Source organism: Ambystoma mexicanum, chromosome 10 (assembly GCF_040938575.1).
Source record: "Ambystoma mexicanum isolate Mex_15411 chromosome 10, UKY_AmexF1_1, whole genome shotgun sequence".
Taxonomy (NCBI): Eukaryota; Metazoa; Chordata; class Amphibia; order Caudata; family Ambystomatidae; genus Ambystoma; species Ambystoma mexicanum.
In genome coordinates, this window is record NC_090932.1 from 1,305,603,097 (window position 1) to 1,305,628,460 (window position 25,364).

Consider the following 25,364-nt stretch of genomic DNA (forward strand, 5'->3'; position numbering starts at 1 on the left):
TATGTAGACGCTAGACAGAGGGCTAAATGTATGGCGTATGGTGCACCATGATCCAACCTCTCTGTGATGGTGCCATGGAAAGTCAAGTCAGGAAGGATAAAGTTAGAGCTACATGTTCCTGCTGCAGCGAATGGAAGAAAAATATAAGGTGGTATCGTAGGGAAGATGGTGTGTCTGATGAAGTGTTGGGGAAAAGGCATATCTGCTCTTGGAGGGAGGGAGGTGTCTTCTGGGCCCCTTCATGATAATCCAGATGTGCTGGTTTGGGGCCATTTGAATGCCTTCTTACATTGATTTAATAAGTGTTCTTTCTTCAGCTCTCATTTCCATCGGACACATCTGAGGTTCTGGCCTGGATGTTAGACCCAGACTTCTTTCCACCCACCTGCAGATGCATCATAAGCACGACAGACCTTGGTGTGTCATCACCCTTCTTCCAGCGGCTGGAACCTCTGTCTGAAGAGTCTGCTGGGAGTCTGGCTGTCACTTACCTTGCCCGCTTCAACAAGGTAAGCTTCCCCCACACACCATCTAACTTGAACAGGTAGGATTTGATGGCAAATTAGTTTTTACTTTCAATTGGTACCAAGTTTTCAATGTTTAGACTGCACACCAGCTCTGATAGAAAAGCCTGCTGGTTGATTTTCCAGTTCTCCCACAGAAGGCTCTTCCAGTGTGGGAATAGCACAGGAACAACACGGTGTACGGTAAATGCACTGGGTGTTGCCGTTATTTTCGTTAGTAGCATGCCATCCACATTGCAGCCTTTACACCAGACCCTATAGCCAGGGGTTTGCTTGGTGCCAGGTCTGACGAGCCTTTACGTGACCAAGAGATTCAATTAGCGAATCATTCAGTGTTACTCTTACCTCATTTCTGGGAGGGATTATGCTGGATGGAATAGACTTTCTTAAACACAGCACAGGATTTAACACCTGACATGAATTATGGTGGTCACATGGAGTGTGCATTCAGTCTTTTTGATCCCCCTGTGATTGAGGTTGAGGGAGTGAACCACCGATGAGAACAGAACTTCCGTCAGGTTTGTGTCCACCTTGCAAGTATGTTACGCTAAGTCTGGGCATCCGGGCACACTCCTTGCCCTGGATCCTGTGATGGGTCATTGCCCACAAGAGTAGCTTGGGTCACTCAAAGGAGTGGCTAATTGCCCCACAGACCAAAGGCAGATTAACTACCTTTTGGGACCTAGCAGTATTTCAGCTGTCAAAGACGAGAAGACCCCTCCCAGAGCGCACCCTACCTCTCATATCGCATCTGTGCATTATCACCGCCCTTTTCTAACACAGGGACTGTCGGGCATATTGTTGAGATTTATTTTGCCGGAAATCATGCATCAGCCTTCCCAAGGAGATTCTCTTGAGCTCTGCTTAGACTGTTATTCCTCGTGCTTCAGCCACAGATTCCAATACGGCAGCCAGGGCATCTGCTGCCATTTCATTGAGGTTGCAAGACCATGGTGTAGTTTCATTGGGATTGTGACCCTGCCAACTCCTACGAGGGTGGTGGGAAATCTGGCACCCATATTAACTAAGCCTACATCTCCTTCTTTAGAGGGGTGTGTGTGTGTGTGCGTAGTGCGGTTAATTTCTTCAACTCATTGGTGATCATTGGTAGGACTAGCCGCGGACTGAAGAAGATTGTGCTAGCTTGACATCATCCTTCTTGGTGGCAGCAGAGGTCCTGTATTGCAAAGGAAGATGAGGTTCTTGACGATTAAGGAAAAGCAAAGATTCTCCTTAGTGATGATGCCGTCTATTGATAATAGGTTGGGTATGCCACTATTAGAGCCATGCGGTCAGACATGATTTGCCTCAGCAGACAATCGCGTAGTAAAGTCCTTTTGTAATCTGCTCCTGCACCCCTCCACCATACCAGGAAAGGAACTGTCCTTGACTGGGAAGCTGAGCAGTGACAAAAGCATATCCAAGCTCTGCAAATTGCAGTCTGTCAGGCTACAGTGTCTCTGGTATATCTCAAATCCAGAAGGCACGCATCAGCTGTTCAGTTGTGTTCTTGCACCCGAGGAGTGCCACCGTTTGTGGTGGGACAGTCGCGCTGCAGCTCCCTTTGCTTTCCATGCTGTGGTCTCCAAAGGTGGTTTCTGCGGTTCTGCTGTCTGCTCTGTATTTGTTCTGTGCTCGTTAAAGAAGAACGCATTCCTGCCGCCTGTGTCTGTTCTACCACATCTTTGTGCAGGGGCGTAGGAGACCCATAAAATCTGGGGGGGACAGGGGACACCTTGGGGACTTGGGTGGGGAGAGGCAGATTTGCCTGCTCGCAGATACTCCTGTACATCTTTCCCCCGTCACTGACATATGCAGTAGATTGTACAGGAGCTTACCCAAATGTATGGAAATACTTTGGTCTTAATAATATTCCCCCCACAGGCCTTGTTTTTCTCTTCCACCTCAGTTGGTGTGATGATCCGTTTCACTTCTTGTGTTTCTCCAAGTCTCCCAGCGATGGACCTTTAGAGAGATCTTTTATAATACTCTCACCTGCGCTTTAAGTGCAGATGCTTTATGGAGTTACGCCAACCCTTCCTATCCTATTCCACTTGAACCCTCAATGATGGAACACGAGTGTGCCCCTTTACAGCAGTGTATGAGCTGCAATCCTACCTCGGCACCAGGGTATTCACTGGATTTACATGGATAGCGGAACAAGTGCTGTTGGGAATCTCAAGGCTCTGCTTTATTTTTTTCTGGGTCACCCAGGTGGCTTATGGTGGCCTCTATTAAAACTTGTCTAAAACTCATTATTCAGCTTGTGGTGGGTACCAGAAATTCAGTTGCATCCCTATTTTAAAACAAGCATTGGCAACACCAACCGTTTGGGGTTTTAATGTAGGCATGGAAAAGGCACTTGCCAGGCACCGCCATAGTGGTATTAGGTACCCTCTGATGGTAGCAGCTGCAAAATGGTGCAAGTACTTGGACATTTAATGGCAGTGCCTGGCAAATGGCCAATACGTATACACAAGCAAACACTTGCCATTGCTGGTTTTTAGCAGGACGTCAGTGAAGGAAATGCAAAGTGCTAATAGAGTGGCTGAAGGCATCCCTGGATAAGACATTAGTATTACAGCGGTAGTATGTTCCCAGCTCCAATTAAGTTATTAACTACACAGGGCTTTGTAGTATGATATGATATGGCATTTATAACATGCCTATACACAATTGTATCAAAGCGGGACGAGGCAAGGAAGGGGGAACAGAGGGAAGACAGACAACAATCCTACTAGGCCAAGTGTCATTCAGATTGCGCAAGTGCATGGGACGGGGAAGGAGGAAAAAGCGGAGGGGGGGGGTGGAAGGGACAGTGCAGAACATGGGATAATAAGATAAATAAAAAAAGTTAAAGTAAGGCCAGCAGGTGGCAAATGCAAGGGTAAGTGCAGACAACATGTGTCAAGTGCCGGTAGTGGGACTGTAGGGATACAGAAAACAGTCCCCAAATGCAGGGTTTGCCAGGAAGGCAGTGCAGGAGTGTGAATGGCGGAGGAGGGGGCCTGGGTCCAAGATCAGAGAGTGGGCAGGTAACCAGTGCAGTTTCAGTATCAGCCAGGAAGTCAGCAGGGGAGAGGAGGAGAAAAAGCAGAAGCAAAGAGAAAGGTTTTTTGGTGCTCTCGGAACCGGAGATGATTCTCCTCAAGTTTCAGGGACGCAGGGAGGCTGTTCCAGAGGGAGTCCCCAGCCGAAGAAAGAGATCTACCACTAACTCATTGCTTGGAGGAGCATCTGATCCTGAGGGAGTTGGAGGCGGATGAGCGAAGAGCTTGAGAAGGAAGATTTTTAGGAAGAGAGTTGAAGGTATTGAGGCCCCAGGCCCAAGAAGGCCTTATGGACAATGCAGAGGGTTTTGAACTTAATCCTAACAGCCACTGGGAGCCAATGCAGAGATTTCAGTCCTGGAGAGATACAATCCCTGGGCTTGGGCCAAGGACAAGTATCGCAGTCCTGTTCTGGATGGGTTTCAGAGGTCAGAGAGTACTAGGCAGATTTAGAAAGAGGCTGTTCCAACAGTCCAGCCTAGAGAGAACCAGAGCTCTGGAGACAGTGAGCTTCTGGGGGAAGGAGAGAAATGGAAGAATACCTCTGAAGAGGTGCAGCTGGTAGTGAGACTTCTTAGAGATGTCAGAGATGTGAGGAGAGAAGGAGAGTGTGGAGTCGAAGATGACGCCAAGGTTTTTGGCCTCACAGGTGGGAGCAGGAAGAGGGCCAAGAGAGGCTGGCCAGAGAGTGACAGGAAAGGAGGGAGCGTGCATGCCGATGAGGCGAATCTCGGTCTTACTGGCAGTAAGGCAGAGATCATTGGCGACACACCACTCCTGTATGGCGGGCAGACAGTCAGAGATGAAAGAGGGAGAAGAGGTGGCTGAGGGTAGCCTGAAAGTGAGCTTAGTGTCATCTGCATAGCACTGGAAGTTGGGGCAGAGCACGGCAATGCAGTGGGCAAGAAGTGCCAGGTATTGGTTGAACAGCCAGGGAGAGAGGTTAGACCCCTGGGGAACACCACATGTAGAGATAGAGATAGAGATAGAGATAGGGATAGAAGAGAGGAAGGACCCAAGTTGAACCTGGGAGGGTCGATCAGAGAGGAAAGAAGTCAGCCACGCCAGGGCCCGACCAGTGATCCCCGGGTTATCACGGAGACGGTTGAGCAGGATGGCATGGTTGACTGTGTCAAAGGCAGAAGAGAGATCAAGTAAGATGAGGACACAGGGGGTGTTGGAATCAAGGTTGGAGAGCAGGTCTTCACGGATGTTCAGGAGAGCAGTGTCCGTGCTTCTGGCAGCTCTGAAGCCAGACTGATGATCATGGAGACAACCAACCCATTCAGTGTGAAGATTGAGCTGGGAGATGGCCAGCTTTTCCAAGAGTTTGCCCAGGAAAGGAGTGATGGAGATTGGGCGATAGTTAGCTGGCCAAGACGGGTCGGCAGAGGGTTTCTTAAGGAGAGGGTGCACAAGGGAGTGCTTCAGGGTTGAAGGGAAGACTACAGTGGCGAAGGAGTGGTTGCAGAAGTCAGCCAGGGCAGGAGCCAGGGAGTCAATGTGGTCCTTGATGGCTTTGGAGGAACAGGGATGAACCTGTTTTGATGAGACTTTCATAGATCGGACTTGTCTAGAAGCCTTGTCTGGGAGAACAGGGGAAAGGCAGAGAAGGAGGGGGAGAGGTGGCCGAAGAAGGGTCAGAGGAAGAGCACGGAGTAGAGGGAGGAAGGGGAGAGGAGGAGATAGAGGACAGGATGTCCTGAGTTTTAGAGATGAAATGAGAAGCCAGTGCTGTGCCGTGCTAACATCCCTAAGTCAATGGCTTTATCTAAACCTGAAGCACATCCTATGCCATTTCTGCCCTACACCACTCTCCCTGTGTTCTGGTCTTTCCTGAACCCCTCTCTCCCCTGCACACACTGGTCACCCCGTGCGGCAAACCATCCCCATCTTTCATCTGCACTCCGTTCTTGTTCCCATCTCTCCCCCTTGCTCCTCTCTTTTTCTGTCCTCTGCACCCTGTCAACCCCTTTTCACTTTGCATTCCCCCACTCTACTGCACCCCAGTCCCTCACTTCCCATTGCCCCATGGCCAGAACCCCACAAATCTAATCTGTACACTTACTCAGCACGTTCTCCTCAGTCTTCATAGCACCCTCGATATCCTCGGGCGCTTTTCTACAACTATTAGTCATGATCCATTGTCGTACCTCATTTTGGGGTTTCTCTAGGTCACTGTCGGGGCAAGGCCCAGCCAGAGCTGTGCACACATGCTTGTATTTATTATTTACACTATAATGCTGCTTGCCGGTTGCTGCCCCTCCCATACCGGCCTGCACCGCACTGGTCTGAGACCACATGTTTGCCTGACCTGCACTGTATGCAATGTCAGTATACATACACTCATCGCTCTGTGGTGATGAAGTCCAGGTATGGACCCAGCAGGGGGTTGAGGGGGGCAAGTGGGTAATGGAGATTATAAGCCACTTGAACTTCCATGAGCTAGTGCACTGTTCTGGATGTGCTAAGGGAACGGAAGGGAAGATGGCAACATGCTTCTTCTCACAGCAACAGCATTAATACTGCATATACCATAGGGACCGCTGGGAGCTCTGGGAGGCAAACACACAACACAAGGGAAAGGAAACTGCAACGGAGCATGGACAGGAATGTGCACTGGCATGCAGGTCCATGGGGGCAAGAGGCCCGCTAACAAGGGCATACAGTGCTGTCTTGGGTCACTGTCACCAGGTAAGTAGCACGATGTAAGTGACTGGCCTGCACTTATTTTTTGGGGATGTTGAGCTGTGGGGTCAGGTCTTTGTAGTATTTACACATTAGCCTGCAGTGCAGGTCTAAGTAATTTCTCATTTCTGCATTCATGTAATACAGACTATTCTTTGTAGTCGACACGATTTCCAAATGGTCATCTCCCTATCATGGCTTTTTAATTCCCACAAAGCGCAGGTGGCGTGGCGGTGGTCTGACCTCACACTACACTTATGGTTCCTAAATCCGAATTCGAGCTCTGCAGTGCCTAAACAAGCTCCCCCCTGGACCGGGGACAACCGCTCCGTGCGACGCACACCTCCCCTCAGCCACAGCCACCACAGTACCGTAGTTGGGTTCAACTCCTTCAAATGAATCCACAGACGTGTGAGCACATCCCTTTGCTCTGGGTACAGGCTGAGGCAACTTGCATTTCACACCCACTTTTGTGGTCCTCATGAATGCCCTCATTATCGAGAAGACCTCACTGCACAATGCACCCCATTATGAGCTTCAACATAAACAAATAGCTTAATTTTCCAAACAATGGAGACCTTCCCAGAATAGCGCTGCGGTGTATGTGCTGCAGGTATGTCACCACAAACCAGTTTGCCTGTGGCGACCTACAAAGAGTTCGACCGGCGGTTAAAAATCGTAAATATTGAATCCCTCTGAGCTGGGGGCTTTTTTTCTGAAGTCACGTAGGTTTGTGATGCACTCGTGAGCACGTTGTGCAACACAGGGGTCTTGGGTGTTGATTTATCATTTATGTTCTGTAATGGGGCTATGCGAAACGTGATCAGTGCATGCAACACATCAGGGACATATGTATTTTGCTCATCGTTTAAAAGTGCACATTGCATGCACAGAACAGCCCAATTTAGCACTTGCATGCAATTTGAAACCTTCACGAGGCATGGGGCAAAGCCTGTCTGTTCCTGTTATCATGAAACAAAACGAGGGTTCGACCCTCAGGTTTTTCAATTCATGATGAAACATTAAGAGGCCAGGATTCCCTGATCCGTTTGCAACGCGATGCACATGTTTAGAAACTGTATAAATATGACGTTGGCACATTCCCCCTAATAAATCCTCCCTATGCCGACCTGCACTGCACCTGGGAGAGGGGGGCCATTTGACTTAACTTAAGTACGGTAGCTGAGGTCTTAGGAGGTCGAGTCACAGTCTGAGTCTCACTCTGTCTACCTTGATATTAACAGACGCTGCCAGTCAGTCACTCTCAGCAGGAGCACGTGTCGCTGCATGGCTTCTCCTTCGTTCTGGAAGCTGAGGCTGGGCAGCAGTGCACTGCGCAGGGGCACGTGCATTTCCCCGGCCTGGGCACGTTCCAAATGCACAGGCGCGGGGCATGCATGAGCAAGCAGCAGAAGTTCTTGTTTTAGCCCGCTGCTGCAGACAGTCTGAAGTTAACTTGTACTTTAGCACGCATGACCAGGGATGTAATTTTACCAAAATGCCAGGGGTAGTGGAAGTGACATCACACGATCCTTGACCTCTGATGACATCACAGGAGGTGATGTAATTTGACCCCACCCTGAAGTGATAGCGCGGGAAGCGATGGAACTCAACCTTTCGCCCCTTGACAAAACAGGAAGTGGCATCACATAACATTGTTCTTAAGTACACTACGAAAAATATGTTTACGATATCACTATAATGTGATGTACATTTCATACATGAATGGATCGCCATATGTATCGTTAGGATCAGTGTGTATAGACCCATATTACCAAATTACTGTGAATGCAAGCCGACGTCCATGGCCAAATGATAATGATGTGTTATTATATAGCACTTACGCTTAAGAGCCTTATATAGAAAAAATATACACCCAATATCACCCAACCTGTGTTGGTACTCATATCGACCTCAGAAGGATGAAAGGCTGAGTTGAGGTGTTTAAGAACAGACTAAATCAGTGACTCACCCCCTGAAGTGTGCCTGAAATGAACCTTTAATGAGTCTAGCAATTATTGTATAGAATTCCAGAAAGACACATTATTTGGTTTTCCTATTCTTTCTTATTTAGGGTCAGTGCTGAACTTGTGGCACCCCTGTTCTTTTTTCCTTCTTTTTTTAGAGGCCTGAACAAGAAAGCCAGCCACTCCAGAAGTAAAGAGCCACATGGTGCTAGCCACAGCCCAGGAGCTTGCATTACAAAAAAGAAAAAAGGACGTCCCTGCGCATATTTTACATGTTGAAGTGACACAATTTCTGGGGGGGGGATAAATAACATTATATCCTCCCACTTAGAATTGTGGGGGGGGATTTGTCCCCCTTATCCCCCATGTCCTACGCCCATGTCTTTGTGTGAGTGAAGCTTTTTCTGCTGATGAATCTGTGCAGCTGTTCTGTGTGAACTAAATGTGCACTGTGCAAGCAAGTCCCACGTTTGAGACCAGAGCTGGGGTTTGCAAACTTTGGCTATCCTGATGTTTTGGAACGCAACTCCCAGGAACCTTGCTTGGCCAGGAGAGTGCATGGTGGGTGAACCTGCCAGTGGCAGTCCAAGACATCTGGAGAGCCACAGGTTTCAAATCCCTGGCTGGGTTTGAGGATGGTACTCGGGTGACACTGTGATGTAAGCCCAAAAGACAGTACACAGCATATTCCCCCAGGTCCCTAATCCCCCACCTGTCTAAAACAGACTATTGTCCCTGAAACGTTCTGTCAACTTCAGGAAATGTTGCCCCATGGGAACCTAAATGCTAGTTGGTTAAAGACCCATGCTGTCCATGGATCTCCCACCAGAGGCACCTGTGGACAGCCCTATACAGAAATGGTAGAATGATTTGATCAGAACAAAAGTTTGATAGTGCCACTTTATTTATTTATTTTATTTTTGCATTTATTTGCAGCACACATAACCCATAGGTATATAGGCGCTAGTTTCATTGTGGAAGGGCAAGTTATTTATAAAACGTTTGTGTTTTATTTTAATGTTTTCTTCAAGCACGGATCCTGTGTTTGCTCAGCGTGGTTTTGCTTCCAAGACCCGCGCGTTGCCACAGAGCTATCCTCCAGTCCAAGCACAGCAAACAGCAGCAGAGCCCATTCATCTCCATGCTTGCGTTGCCCCATGGGTCAGAAAACTGAAATCTTGAGCAGTTTGTATTTGTAGATGCCAGTCCTCACAGGTAGCGACAACAAAAGCGGTCTTTGAAAGAAATCCAAAACAGCAGACTTGGCTAAAATACCATTGGCTAGCAATTCTGCAGTGCAGCCCCTTAACCAATTGTCCACACCAGAAGATGCTGTGGTCCACACATTCAACACCCAACCACAAGACACAGCACACACCTGTATGCTCTGAAACATTTGTATGTACGGGGCCCCTTCCCGTGGGCGCGTAAAAGAGAAATGAGAGGAGAGCTCCATGTGGGAGTTAGGAGCCTGGAGAGCAAGATGCCAGAGAACGTAGTGGTGCAGCCGGGAGGAAATGCAAGAGCGCAAATCAGAGATGGATGAGGGAGAAAGAAGAGCAGAGATGAAGGATGGTGAAGGATGTGCAGAGATGGAGGAGGCAGAAAGAAGAGAGACGGTGGGAAAAAGAAAAAGAGGAGTGGGGGTTGGAGAGAGAAAAAGAGGAGAAGCGATGAGAGGGAATCAAGAGCAGAGGTGAAAGAGCAGGAGAAAAGAGTGGAAAAGGAAGCACAGGAATCAAGAGCAAAGGAGATGGTGGCAGTAAAGAGACAAACCTGTGTGCTGAGGAGGTGTAGAGGAGACAGAGGAGGAGGAGGGGGGGGAGGAGGACTAGGAGGTGGTGGTGGTGAGAGCAAGATGATTGGCGTAGCTGAAGGTGAACTGAGAGGGAGTGTACAAGCAAGAATGTGGAAACAGATATGGAGATGAGGGAGAGAAGAGAAACACATCAAAAAGGAAAAGGGTGAGGTGCGTGGAAAATGGAGGAAGTGGAAGGAAAAGAAAAGTAACAATAGAGGAGGAGTGAGGAAGATAGTGTGGATGAGCCAGGAGAAGGCAAAAAGGAAGAGTGCTAAAGAGGTGAGAAATAAAGAAATAAAAAGAAAGGAAGAGAAAAGGGAAGTAGAGATTGGAAGACAAGAGGTGGGTAGGAGAATGGAATTGAGGGACAGAACAGACTGGTGTGAGGGTGAACCACATACCTTTATTTTATTTATTTTTATGTATTGGGTATTTATAATGCGCCTATACAATGTGTTTCGAGGCAGAGACAAGAGGGTGGGGGAACAGTAAGGTCAAAAAAACGATCCTACAAGGGCTTGTGACATTCGGGTCTTGCCAGTGCAGTAAGAGACGTGCAGTGGGGAGGAGAAGTGGGGAGCAAGTGCAGGGGTAGACTGGACTGGGGCGGGGGGCTGGTGCCCTTTAAGACTCGGAAGGAACCAGGCTGCCAGTCAGGAGGCAGACATGGACATTAGCAGGTGAAGGGGAGAGGGAAGGAAGAAGAGAAAAGGAAGGTCTTGAGAAGCTTCTGGAACTTAAGGGCATCCGGCTCAAGTCTGAGAGGGGCAGGGAGGCCATTCCAGAGGGAGGCACCTGTGGAGGAGAGAGATGTGCCCCCACTCTCTGCTTGGAGAAGCGAAGCGTCTGATCTGCAGAGAGTTAAAGCTACAAGACCTAAGGGCTCTAGCAAGGAGGTATTTAGGGTGAGAGAGTTGAATGTAACGGTGTCCAGGCCCCAGAAAGCCTTGTGGATGGTGCAGAGGGTCTTGAACTTGATCCTCAGAGTCCCCGGGAGCCAGTGGAAAGATTCTATGGCTGGAGAAATGAGGCCCCTGGGCTTGAAGCCAAGGATAAGCCTTGCAGTCCTGTTGTGGATTAGTTGAAGGGGGCGAAGGGAGGAGTTAGGCAGATTGAGGAAGAGGCTGTTGCAGTAGTCCAGCCTGCAGAGGACCAGAGCTCTGGAGATATTGAGTTTCTGGGGAAAGGTGAGGAATGGGAGAATGACTCTGAGGAGGTGCAGCTTAAAGTGGGCCTTCTTGGCAAGGTCCGTGAGGAGAGAAGGAGAGAGAGGAATCGAAGATGACATTTGCCTCACAGAAGGGTGCGGAGTGGTGGCCCATGAAGGGCGGCCAGAGTGTGGGAGGGAAAGAGGGAGCAGGGGTCCCAATGAGAAGGATCTGTCTTATTAGCCTTAAGGCAGAGATCGTTAACAGTGCACCATGCCTAAATAGCAGTCAGTCAGGAATGAGAGAGGAGGAGGCTGAGAAGGGAAGCTTGAAGGAGTGATGCATGTCATCTGCATAACACAAAGTTAGGAGAGAAGGTGGAGATCAAATGAGCTAAAGGGGCCAGGGAGATGTTGAAAAGCCAAGGCAAGAGGATCGAGCCCTGAGGGAAACCACAGGCGGAGAGTGAGATGGTGGAAAGAAAAGGACCCAGTTGAACCTGGGAAGGTCAGTCCGAGAGGAAGGAGGTCACCCGGTCCAGAGCCAGGTTCATGATGCCAAGGGTATCAAGGAGCCGATTTATCAGGGTGGCATGATTGACCATATCAAAGGTAGAGGAAAGGTCCAGACGATGGGAAAGGAAGGAGAGCTGGAATCGTGATGATAGAGAAACTCTTCACAGGTGTTCAGGAGTGCAATTTCCATGCCTCTGGCAGCTCTGAAGCCAGACTGCTGGTCGTGGAAACAACCAACAGATTCAGTGTGGTGCGTAAGCTGGGAGATAGCCAGCTTCTCCAATAGTTTGCCCAGGAAGGGGATAATGGAGATAGGGCGGTAGTTTGTCGGACAGGAAGGGCCGTCAGAAGACTTTTTGAGGAGAGGCTGCACAAGCGAGTGCTTGAGAAGTGAGGGGAAGGATCCAGTGGCAAAGGAGTGATTGCAGAAATCAACCAAGGCTGGAACAAGGGAGACAATGTTGTCCTTGATAGTTATGGAGGAGCAGGGGAGCAACTGTTTGGATGAGACTTTCATAGAGCAGACTTGTCCAGAAACCTCATCAGGTGTTATGGAAGAAAGAGGAGAGTAGGAGGGAAAGAGTGAGGGGGGCCAAGGGAGGCCTGAGAGCGGGTGAGACAGAAGAGTATAGAGTAGAGGAGAGTGAGGACAAGATGTTCTGAGTTTTAGAAATGAAGTGAGAGGCCAGAGAAGTCCAGAGGGCCAGGGAAGGCAGAGGAGAAGTGGAAACTGCACTAGGGTTGGCAAGTTCCTTGTAGATTTTGAAAAGTAAGTTAATCCGTGCTGTCAGTTGCCGCAAAGATGTAGGCTTGGATATAGGCCCTCTTCTTTAAGCAGATGGAGAGTCTGTATTGCAGGCCAGTTTGTCAGAGGGTGTGCTCGAAGCCTGCCACTTCCGCTCAGCTGCTGTACACTTGCGTTTCAGCGCAGCCAGGTCAGAGTCATACCAGGAGTTGCACTTGGAGGCAGGTTTCATGTTTATCTGCATGGCGGGGGCAAGGATGTCCAGAATGTTGGAGATGGAGAGTTGAAGGTTCGTAAGGGCTGTACCAGAGTGAGAGTGAGAGTCAGTGGCAGGAGTAGGGGGGAGTGAAGGTGGTGGCAAAAGCAGCAACTGGCACTCACTTCATTGGTCAAATGACGGTGGAGGCTGGCAGGGCACGAGGGGGCTTAGCCGGGGCACTGAGGAGGTCCAGGTGAGAGGACAGGAGAGAATGATCAGACCAGGAGAGAGGAGTAATGAGAGATTTGGAGATGGGGATGTCTGAAGAGATGAGAGCATCCAAGGTGTGTCCAGCTGAGTGCGTCGGACTGGAGGGAAGAATAGAGAGAGAAAGAGAGACACAGAGGTTGCGGAAGAGCCCAGAGGCCACATCAGGGGAGTCAAGGTGAATATTGAAGTCTCAGAGGAGGAGACGCTTGGAGGAGGAGGCCAGAAGAGAAAAGTTGAGCTAAGCCCATCCTGAGAAGACGTGGGAGACCTGGCCAGGGGACCTGTAGATTGTGGCCAGAGTCAGAGAGACGCCAAGAGATACAGCAAGCCTGCAGACAAGGCATTTGAAAGAGGAGTAGGCCTGAGGTGGGTATGACAGTAGCAGGGACCCACTCTGGGGCGATCAGGGACACTCCACCCCCGGGCTGGTTAGTCCTGGGCTTACAGTGGATCTTTTAACCCTCAGGGAGGAGAGTGTCAAAACTCCTGACAGAGCTGGCAGTGAACCACGTCTCGGTGAGAGCAAGGACACCTAGGTCTTGAAGGAGGTGGAAGATGTCAGAGGAATGTTTGACGCATGGGTCAAGTCCTAAAAATTAAAGTGGGGGGACACGTCAACAAATGCAATGGTATGTGACGTCACCAGAAATTAGCATATCAAGGTGAAATATGCACATTTCATTACATTTGCTTTGCATAACCACCCAAATTGCACAGGACGAATGTCATTTGCCTTTCATAAAAACAACACACACACAAAGCCCAGAGAGGATTTTTTCTTCTAATAGTGTTCTTGAAAATGTTAAAAGATGTGCATGTTTTAAACTCCAAGAACCAATACAAGTGTTTTCCCTGGGAATTGCAGTACCGAAATGAGACATTTTACCTTTAGTTGTTTGTTATTTTTCATCAGGTCATATAGTGCAGTGGTGAAGTGTCTGGCCTACAAACCTGACCACTGTGGTTCGATCCCTGTGGTCGTCTTTAATGCATACATTCAAAGAGGACATTTACTGTTTATCATTTTAGCTGGGGGGTGACCCTCTGAAAAAAGTGGGTGGACTCTGTCCCCCCGTGTGTACCCTCGACTTGAGCCCTGGTTTGACGGCAGAGTGAGAGTTGAGGATAGCTAAGGGGACCTAGTTGCCATTTTGGAAGGTCTTCCGGGGAGGGGTACAGGAGTGTGGCACACCCTTCGGAGGTAACAGAGGGGTGGTAGAAAGAGGAGTGGCAGGAGAGGGGAGGAAGTTGATGAGAGACGGAAGATGCATATCAAGAAGGAGGAAGTTGGGCTGAGAGCCCTGCACCATGACAGTGCCATTTAGGTAGCTATTAATGATGGCATCCTTCCTATCCTCTAGGTTCAAGAGTAGCTCCTAATGGGTGCTACTATTAATGGGAGAGGAAGAGAAAGGGGAGGGCACAGAGACCATTTGGGGAATCCAAAGGTCCGGAGAAGGAACAACAAAGAGGATGTCAGTGAACGTTTGCCTGGAAGATGCATTGACATAGGTGTCAGCGATGGGCGGGCTGGATTAGAGACTAGGAGATTCTTCTTGAACTTTTTCCTTGCAGACTTTGACAGAGGGACAGGATAGGTGATAGAATAGCAATTAGAGAAGATAGGGGAGATTGAGAGCACCGTTGAGGGAGAGTGTGGAGAGAAGGAGAGGGGGAGAGAGGGAGGCACTGCAGAGCATGCCACCAACTACAACCACACAATGCAACAATCTAGAGTCAAGCGTCCAGGAAGGGAAACAGGCCTAGGTTACATCATGCAGCAAAAGCACAAGTTATATGGACAGAGGGAAGAACCTAGAATAGAAGGTTAGGGGGAAAAAGCCTAATTTTTAAAAACCGCAGCAGTGCAAAAACACACAGATCCGACTTTCCTAGAAAAGAGGGGAAAACCTGATTTTTAAACACAGTAGCAAAAGCAAGAACACACAGATTCGACTTTCCTTGAAGGGGGAACCCCCACAGGCTAATTTTGACAATTCACCAATGCCAGATGTAGATAACATACAACTGCCAAGTGCAGCAGACTGCAGAATTAGAAAATGGAAGTAATAAGAGAGGAGGGACGGTTAAATAGGGAACAGTAATGGCTGTTCCTCCTGCCCACACCTTTCTTACCTTGAAAGTCGCTCCTGGTTGATGGCTGTGCTGCATGCTTTTATGGCAAACATCAGCAAACACCCTGTGTAGCTGCTTTAGTAGAAGCTGCCCTTAGCCTCAGGGCCCTTCGCCACAGGGACTGCATGGGCAGTGGGGCTGCCCTAAGGGCTACCATCTAATAGGGCATAGGGACCAATCAGCGGTCAGGGGCGGTCCGGGGGAGGGAGCGGAAGAGGGTTCAGAGGGAGAAGGGAAGAGGTTTCCTGTAGGACATCGCAAGGCGGGCAGATGTTAAACAAGAACAATTCAAGAAGTTCACAGGCTACATTGCACACAGGCTGCGAGGTGGCAAGATATTAATTCAATAGCACTGAAGGAACTTCACAATACTACACAGCTATAAGGTTAAGGCTTCTATTCCTGTGGTCTGGTTATACAATTGCCTAACTACTTACCTTTCCTTTCAGGTATATGGTGAACTTTATGCATTATATTGCCTAACTGTGACTGTATGTATGTATGTTTTATATTTAGAGAGCTGTGTGATAATATTACCTGCTTGATTCATTTTTATAGTGTGTTTTTGGGCCTACAATAGAGTATTTTTGTGCTTACCTGTCTAAGTATAATCATTGTGTAATTCACTGTGTGGACTCATTGTGGACCCCGTGCCTGCTGGGCCTAGAGACCCAGGCTACTCCTCACTGATGAGCCCCAACAAGGGCGAAACATGTTTGGGGATGCTTGTGGTCTCGTGCAGAAGGGATGTGGCCTAGCAGTTCGGGCTGGACTGCCCCTTTTGGGGTGGGGCCAAGCCTGATTTGCATATGGTCCTTCCCTTCTGTAATGGCTTGGCAGGCGAAGAACGGTGGTCTGGAGGGTTGCCCAGAGCATTGCCAGTGGTTAAGATTAAGTCTAAACCTTCCAGCCATCACCTCTTTGTTTTTGCTATGTCACCCCGAGTGGGACGGGTATGCCCAGACGTGGGTCCCGTGCCTGCTGGGCCTAGAGACCCAGGCTACTCCTCACTGATGAGCCCCAACAAGGGCAAAACATGTTTGGGGATGCTTGTGGTCTCGTGCAGAAGGGATGTGGCCTAGCAGTTCGGGCTGGACTGCCCCTTTTGGGGTGGGGCCAAGCCTGATTTGCATATGGTCTTTCCCTTCTGTAATGGCTTGGCAGGCGAAGAACGGTGGTCTGGAGGGTTGCCCAGAGCATTGCCAGTGGTTAAGATTAAGTCTAAACCTTCCAGCCATCACCTCTTTGTTTTTGCTATGGGACCCCTGACCCCACCCACCTCTCCTGAGACTTAGCCTTGACCACTCTCCACGCTTACCTTGACTGGGTTTGGCTAAAGTCCCCTGTTCACTATAACTAGGGTGGCCTCCTAAAATCCGTCTCACAGGACAGATTTTAGAAATCCATCTTAACAGACTGGGCAGAGTCTGATCTCTGCAATTACTGATAGTTCAAGCCCCCGAGCATCTGGCACACACACTGAATGTGCAGAGGCAGGGACAAACTAAGACACAGTGCAGATCAACAGAAGTGTTGGCAAACTAAGTGGAGCAGAATATCCGGGTTAGTACTGATCCTGCTGGAAGGCAGGCACAGTGTGTAGCTTGGAGTCTTCCTTTGTTGTGGTAGCGTTGCATTGCCTGGGTTACCAGACCCGGCAACAGTTTGGAATTACATAATCGCATAGCACACAGTGACATCACTACACATGGTCACGCCGCACGGAAATCCTTGTGGACGGTCAGGAGCCACTTCATAAACAGTAGAGAAGGAAGGGCTCGCTGCCTGACAACTGTTTAGGTGTTCCCCGTTGCTAAGTAGCTTCTTGTGCTCTATTCTTGGCACTTGGCTTGACCCTTGGCTTTGCCTACTGGACTCTTTGTTTGATCATCTATTCTGACTTGTTTTTTCTTTTTGGCTTGTGCTTTTGATTTTCTTTTTTCTCCTGTTGTCTGTAAGGTAATGGCCCATAATGTCACCCTCATAATTCCGACAGTCGGAATTCCCACTTTAATTTTTTTAACCCCGCCTACACCACATATATATGTGGAGGGGGGTATGTGATACAATAGTAATATGGGACGGGTTGTGGGGGTCTCCTCCCGCAGATGTGTTGTAAAAGGGGTTTAAAAAAAAAGTCGCCATTTTCGGCTGTCGGAATTATGGGGGTCATCATGATCACATAGATCCGTCTGGAATTGTCCTGCTTGCAGTTTCCTGGATCTTGGAACCCTCTGGAAGTACTGAACCCCTTGTTCTTTTGTGCCCTTGGATTCTGGACTCTTCTTTTTTGCTTCTTGGCAACTGGTGCTGACCCTGGATTTTTGTTCTTGCTTCTTGGATTTTCCTTGGACATTCTCCTTTAGTTTTACGTCCTCGTGTTGCCCGTATTGGGCCCCTTGCGAACTTTGTTCTTTGGACTTTGCGTCTTGGCAACCAAAGTCGGTCGGGGTTCTGACCTATGCACTGCACGATTGGCAGTAGGAGACACCCTGAAGGTTCTAAGCTTGAGCTCATGTCATTTTAGGTAGGATCTCAGATTGGGAGGGGGTTAAAAGTGAGGGGTGGTGACACAGGTATGTGGTTCGAATTATTGTCTGTTTTTCTTTGCAGCCTGGACATACCAGGCGGTGCCTCCGCGTCTTTCCATCTGGGTTTCTTGCCGACGGGTGTACACGCATAGTACGGCAAAGTCACCCCCATGCAAGGAGACCTTAGACTTATCAGGCCCATCCCTGACACAGAAGAACTGATGTTGGATGACCACATGGTACTAAGAACTTTGCACCCCGATTATGCAAAGCGAAAGTCATGGAGAGCGGTCTTATGAATTGTACGGGTGGTGGTGGAGCGACAATAGTGCTAACACCACTGGGTATTCAATGCTGTCATTGGAGAAAGTAAAGGTATTGCGGCAAATGGGTAGAGAGTGGATTTTGATCCAAAGGGTGTAGTAATAAATGCGCAAACATGTGCCCTTATGCTGACATCTGCAGTAATGGAGCGAGGGTAAAACTTGATGTAAGGGTTATGCAGGCATGTAGATCACAAGTCATTAGATGTGAAATAATAGTGGGCTAGTGTGTTGTAATTAATATGCTGTGAAAAAGTGCAGGGGCTGCATACTGTGATATTTAAACCTAGAGATGTGACATACAATGAGCCTCATTACACGTTTTAAGGTATTATGGTATGATAGGTTATTTATAATGCGCTTACTACCCAGAGGTTTCTAAGCGCGGACCCAGGGATCGAACCTGTGGTGCTCCGTGTCATCTTGCTTCCAAGGCGAGAACGTTGCCGTGAGCTATCCTCCTGAAACAGTGCTAATTCCTCCAAAGGAAATCTTCACCTAATTATGACTTGTGGTTAGTCTCTGTCGCTTAGTACTTTATAGGAGAACAAAAGAATTCAGTCCAGAGGAAATATCACCGGAGGTAATGCCTCTGTTAGTTTTGGCTAGTAGGTAGCATTCAAGCACCACCTACACGCCGAATCTACTGCATTGGAGTACAGCTAGAAGGAAGATGACAGTGAGGAGAGACATACAGCTTGTGTGTGTTGTTTGGTTATTGACCCACCCAGTGACTACCCTTAGCCATGCTAATCCCTATGGCCTTTCCAACCCGCTACCTGACCCTCCCCGCCTAAAACACGTTCTCCTGGGATATCTTTGAGCTAGCGCTAAAAGCAGTAACATCAAACAGCAACTCTCTATGCAGTCTGCTGAGAGTTAATGGCTTCATTGCAGCTGCAAATCTGCTACAAGTGTAATCAAAATGTCTTACCCAAGTATGCCTTCAGCCATAGGATTTATAAATGTTCCTGCATTGAAGCCCTGTTAAAAACAAGAATTGAGCAAGTCAACATATGTGGCTTGTGTATATGTAGTAGGCATTTTTCTGATATGACTATTGCATGCTCAAGTAATTCCACCATCTCCTATCTGTTGCCATCCTATGGCCAGGAGTACCATTATGGCAGTGCCTGGCAAATGCTTAATCCATACATAGACAAAAGCCACAAATGTTGGCTTTGCCAATGCTTGTTTTGGGGGTAATACCTTCAAGGCCATGCTGGAGGTATTACATACTCATGGATTTGCAAGTCTTAATAAGAAGGCCTTAAAATAAACCTGTGGTAATTGGGTTAGCCCCAATTTTTTGTTGCCTCCAAACTCCTAATTAGGACCAATGTTTTCTAATATCAAAGGTGTACAGTGGTAACAGGCCCAAATTAATGATGCACATTGACGGTAGTTCTTTTTTTCTACATGCCTTTAATTGACAGCGTTTGAGTCCGGACCAGCTGGAGCTGCTGATGCTGAAACACTCCTCCCAGAATCCTCTCTGGCTGACACTTGCCTGTGAGGAACTCAGGGTATTTGGGGTGTTTGAGAGAGTGACTCAACACATCGAGGGGTTTCCTGACAGCCTGCAGGGGCTACTGAGTAACATTGTGAGCAGGCTGGTGAGAGAGAACAGCCTGCTAGTGAAAGAGGTAAATACCAAATTTGTATCAAAGTAAAAATGCTTTTCTATCTGACGACAGACGTGTACATGTGCTTTTCATCTTTTTGTTGGAGCTGCAGGCATTACAGATGTGTAGCTTGCGCATATAACAATCGTATTGTAGACAGTACAAAAGCAACTATAAAATGCAAGTCAAATCAGGAGACCAGAGATCTCGTTTATGTTCACAAGTCAACAGGTAAAAAAAAAAAAAACTACTAAATATACAATAGAGAGCACTTTATCTGCTAATGTTCTAAATGCCATGTAGAAATGCAAGGTTTCCTGTCGGAATGCCCACGGCAGCACATACTATGTGCTTCCCCTGCTGTCAGCATCCTGTAGAATTCTATGATTTAACACTGCATATGTATGTTACAATGTTTTACAGAGGCACATCCTTTTGTCCTTTAAAATGTCTTATGTTCAGAAGCATCCCCAGTGTATTGGTCCAGGAACTGCTTTAGGAGCTGTTTGCAGAAAATGTGCCAGACCTCTTTCTTTCTGCTTTTTGATTTTCAAACAGTTCAATACCTTTTGAATCCTGGCGCAGTTTCTATCGACCCTGGGTCTCAGAAACTGCGTGACAATCTGTCCCTTTTTTCACAGAGAAAATCGAGAAGATTAGGGCTGGTATTGCCAACTTTGTAGACGGAGGTGGGTCGAAATCTGCCGGTGCTGATCGGGCACCTCAGATGCCCCCGGCTCGTGGTGCCTTTGACTCCTTCCAGTCAACCGACCGCCCTTAGATCCTCTTCATTATGTCCTCCGGGCCTGGGCTCGCGCTTTACAAATTTGTCAACATAACATAACATAACATAACATTATGCATCTGAGTGACATAACAGTGGAGGTAATTAACTCTTCATTGGCCTTTGGCCAGAATCCAGTTATCTTGAAAAAAGCATTGGTGATCCTGGTGCTACAAAAAGCCATCTTTAGATGCAGCAATTTTCTCTAATTATCGGCCGATTTCCCTGCTTCCTTTCCTTAGGAAGGTTTTAGAAGCAGTCATCAGCCCTCAACTGTGATCTTTTTTGGAGGACTACAATGTTCTGGACCCTTCCCAGATGGGTTTTCGGCCTCTAATGGGGACAGAGTCTTTCCTTCTGTCAGGTCTTGACGATTTAACAATGATCAAAGACCAAGGCGGTTTGGCAGGCCTTATTTTATTGGACCTGACGGCCGGCCTTTGACACTATTGATCATGACCTTCTTTTATCAAGGTTACAGAACACTGGTATTTCTGGCCTGGTTTTGGAATGGTTCCGTGCATTTCTGACTTCCTGTTCGCAACTGGTGTCTCCTGCTTCTTTCAGGTCTTCACCTAAAAAGGTGACATGTGGGATTCTGCATAACTCTGCCCTCTCCCACCTGCTTTTTATCATTGACCCGATGGTTGCATCGAAGAGCTGGACCTCTGACTTCTGGCCATTAACACTGGGGTGGGGCCCCTTCCTGCTCCGGTCGAGGTGGTTAAGAAACGTGGCGTGAACATTTCAGCTTCACTGATGATAGATACTCAGATTAACACTGTGTGCGGACTGGGCTTTCTCAAGTTAATGCAACTTGAGAAAATCCTCCCTTTTATTCTGGAGGATCTCCATGCGCAAGTAGTGGCAGCTTGTCTAAAAAGGAGCTTAGACTACTGTAATGCGACCTTTTTATTGCAACCAGCGTATTGACTGCATCGTCTGTAGGTGCTGCAAAATGCAGCTGTCCACCTTGTTAAAGGTATCCCTTTTGGACAGCATGGTTCCCACGCATGACGGGAACTTCGTTGGTTTCCCGTGTCAGCCTGTATCCCTTAAAAAGTCCTGTGTATCATTCATCGAGCTCTTAAGAAACAGGGTTGTTTAGCCCTGCAGGATAAAATTCAATTACATTGTCCAGGCTGTGCACTCCGTTTGGTAGGTGCGGTACTTTTGAAACTACCTGCCTATCGTGGGGAGAGGGTAGGTGGCTGGACTTTTTCCATTTCAGGCCCTACATTATGGAATCCACTACCAGTAGGTAGCCGCTAGCTACAAGATTTTGGTCTCTTTGAACAGAGTTTGAAGACCCATCTGTTTGCCTAAACTGTGTGTACACTCTTCCCACGCGTCTAGACAGCGCCATGATGCCTTTGTTGAAAGCACGCTCTACAAATGCACTTATTGCTTGATTTGTTTGTGCCAGAGAACCAGAAAAGTCGTGTTGCCATTTTACGAGGTCTGATTTAGGTGTGGACTAGCTAACCCTTGAGATTTCCCGGTGTGCCTCTGCGCCACGGACCTCTTGGTTGTGGGTAGTCTAGCTGTCTGCACCTCTTACCCTCTCTCCCATGCAGCCCACCCCCTTCAAGTCATCTCTCCCCCCTCGCCCACAACCCTTTGAAGTAAAGAATGTGTTATAAACCTTACATTGTGCTATACCTTAGTACATTTAAATGTCCGTTTTTTGTTCTGTTTAACTACTTCATAATTTGGCTCAAATGTGATTTAAAATTCATATTTGGAACCATTTATTCCAAATCAAATCATTTTTTGGGCGAATTCTGCAAGCCCTACTTAGAGGGGTTGGGCTTGCTTGCACAGTCTATTAGGGGGCCACTTGGAAACGCATTTCCAGGACCACTCCTGGTTCCCAGTCCACGCCTGGTCTTATTTGAAGATGGCCATAATCCAAAAAAGTGGCTCGTTTCCTACTAAAGAAGATGGGCAGAAGGATTGGAGGTTGGAGGGGTAACATCAGTCACGGAAGGAGGAGGGGAAGAAGGATTGGAAGTTGAAAGTATTGGAAGTTGGATGGGGAACATCAAGAGCGGAAGGGGGGAGAAGGGAGGATGGAGGTGGCAAGGTGAATGCCAAGAGAAGGAGGCGGTGGTGACGGAAGCTTGAAAGTCAGAAGGTAAGCACCGAGAGGGAGCAGGGCAGAGCCACAAAAGGAGTTGGAAGGTGTACCTTTGGCGATCAGGGTGGCCAGGGGGCAGAGATACTGCAAAAAGTGGAAAAGGGAGGGGGAATGGGGAATGGAGGTATATGGACCAGCCTTATTTCATGTAGTCACAATAAGGATTCTTAGGAGTTTACCTTTTTGTATCCTTTCCTTAGTCACTTTAAAACACTCTAAGGGTCACCCTGTTTTTGTTTATTCAATAACACTACAAAGGAAGAGTAATGTGACTCTCATTTCTGGTCCCAGTCTCCCCTTATGACGTGGTGTCAGAAGTGAGATTGGTTATGGCTAGCCAGTAGCTGCCCCAATCTGTTCAACTAATACCCAGACCTTAAGACCTGGCCCAAAGTCCTGTGGGTCCCTCTGGATCAGATGTGTGGGAAGCCGACACTCTAACTAACCTACTACTGAGGGCTCTAATTCCATTCATAACGACGCCTGCCTCCGGCAACTGGATCAATGCCAGAAGGCTTTTTGGACTCAACAAAAAAACACAGAAAATGTAGCGGAACACACATGGGTTGCACATAGAGGCTGGTCCCTTTGGCACCAGAATTATTTACGATGTGGACGAGGTGCTTCAAAATGTTTTTGCATTGCAAGTGGTATATCAGATCCACTAAATCCAGGCCACCCAATCAGCAGAGATGGAGCCAGCCAGGCCTGCCAAGCCTGTAGGAGCCCCGGTCTGGCTCTATGCGGCCACCTCCCATGCCACCATCCTGACTCTGGGTTGCTGACCCTTTGACAGCAACTTCAGACCGTGGACCAACACTGCCCGGACCCCTTTTACAGAAGGATATAGCGTGCAATGACCCCGAAGACTTCTTTAATCACTTTGAACGCATTTCTATCTTGTCCGATTGGGAAAAGACAAGCTGGCCCTACTATGTTGCACTGTTAACGCACTGGGGAACTCAGTTGTCTGTTGGGTACCCCATTCCAGCTGAGATAGCAAACATGATATCTCAAAGCTAGGTATCTTGGAACCATTTATTTTCTGGGATTGTCTATTTCTCCCCTGAACCTTAGGTTTCTTTACTATTTTGGAGTGATTATTAAGTTCCATAAGATCAAGTCTTTATTTTATTTATTTGTATTTATTGTATTTGTTGTTTGTTTGTTAGGCGCTTACACAGGAAATCAATTCTGTTTCAAAGCACCCACAGGGTAGCAGGGAGGGGAACATGGGATAGCAGTACAATTAAATACAAATAAAATAGAGTGGGGGAAGAGATGGCCAAACCTAATATGCCTTGTGAGTATTCAGAACGTGCAAGTGCAGCAAGGAAGAGGGTATTGGGGTAGGTGCTGTGGTGTCCATGCTCCAGGGTGAGCCACGTATGAAGTGCCGGGAAGGTAAGTGCTATGCGGCAAGGAGTCACTTTGGGTGGAAAGTGCAAATTACCAGTGCAGAGGGTGTGCTGAGGCAAGTGCTGAAGGAAGACAGAAGCTGGGGAGATTGGGTGTGAAAGGCCCTGAGGATGCAGAAGGGTCCAAGACACTAATCACAGCAACTGGGAGATTAGCTGAGGAAGGAAGAAGGGAAGGAGGAGGAAAAGAGGAGAGTCTTGAGGTGCTCTCGGAACTTAAGAAGGTGCTGCTCAAGATGCAGAGGGACAGGGAGGCTGTTCCAAACGAGGGATCAGCTGAGGAAGGCGAGCGGCCTCCTGCTCTCTCTTTAGAGAAGCGCTTTACACACAGAGATTTGGTGCCAGAGGAGCTTAGAGGTCTAGAAGGAGAGTATTTGGTAAGAGAGAGTTGCAGATAGTGTGGCCCCAACCCCAGACAGCCTGGTGGATGATGCAGAGGGATTTGAATTTGATATGTGCAGCAACCGGGAGCCAGTGGAGGCTTTTTAGGGCAGGAGAGATGCAGTTCCCTGGCTTAAGGCCAAGGATAAGTCTTGCTGCTCTATTCTGGATTATCTGAAGTGGCTGCAGAGTGGAAGAAGGTAGATTGAGGAGGAGGCTGTTGCAATAGTCAAGCCTAGAGAGAACCAGGGCTCGCGAAACATTGAGCTTCTGGGTGAAGTGAGAAATGGGAGAATTCCTTTGAGAAGGAATAGTTGGAAGTGGGACTTCTTGGGAATGTCCTACGTGTGAGGGAGAAAGGAGAGAGAGGAGTCAAAGATGACTTCAAGGTTTCTGGCTTCAGTAGAAGGAGCAGGGGGAGAGGACAAGGTGGGAGGCAAGGGAGAAGGAAAGAAGGAGGGTGTAGGGGTTCCAATCGGAAGGATCTCCGTTTTGCTGGCATTGAGGCAGAGATTGTTGGAAGTGCATTAGGCCTGGATGGCAGATAGGCAGTCAGGGATGAAGGACGTTGTGAGTGAGTCAACAGGAAGTCTGAAAAAGAGTTGAGTGTCGTCTGCAGAACACTGGACATTGGGGGAGAAGGAGGAGATGAAGCATGCCAGCTGAGCAAGGTTAGATGTTAAAGAGCTAGGGGGAGAGGATAGATCCCTGGGGGACACCATAGGTGGAGAAGGAAGTAGGAGAGGAGAAGGTGCCCAGGATGGCATGGGAAGAGTGGTCAGTTAAGAAAGAGGTCAGCCATTCCAGTGCCCGTTGCGAGATACCTAGGGTATCATGGAGCCTTTGTATGAGGATGGAATGGCTGACAGTGTCAAAGGCAGAAGAGAGATCAAGTAGAATGAGGACAGCTGGGGAGTTGTAGAATGAGGACAGCTGGGGAGTTGGAGTCCAGTGATGCGAGCAGTTCTTCACAGGTGTTCAGAAGAGCAGTTTCTGTGCCTCTGGATGCTCAGAATCCAGATTGATGATCGCGGAGACCACAAACAAGTTCAGTGTGCGATTTGAGTTGGGGCAAGGCCAGCTTCTCCAGCAGTATCCTCAGGAAGGGGGGGTGACTGA

General features: G+C 48.2%; 1 protein-coding gene across 1 annotated transcript in view; it reads left to right on the top strand.

Moving 5' to 3' along the window:
* LOC138492275 (nephrocystin-3-like) overlaps positions 1 to 25,364 on the top strand; it is a 60,225-nt gene that overhangs the window by 2,190 nt on the left and 32,671 nt on the right. Inside the window, exons 2-3 of the mRNA XM_069619328.1 lie at positions 318 to 509; positions 19,334 to 19,543. Of these exons, the coding sequence (XP_069475429.1) occupies positions 318 to 509; positions 19,334 to 19,543 (402 nt within the window). The remainder of the gene's footprint in view (positions 1 to 317; positions 510 to 19,333; positions 19,544 to 25,364) is intronic.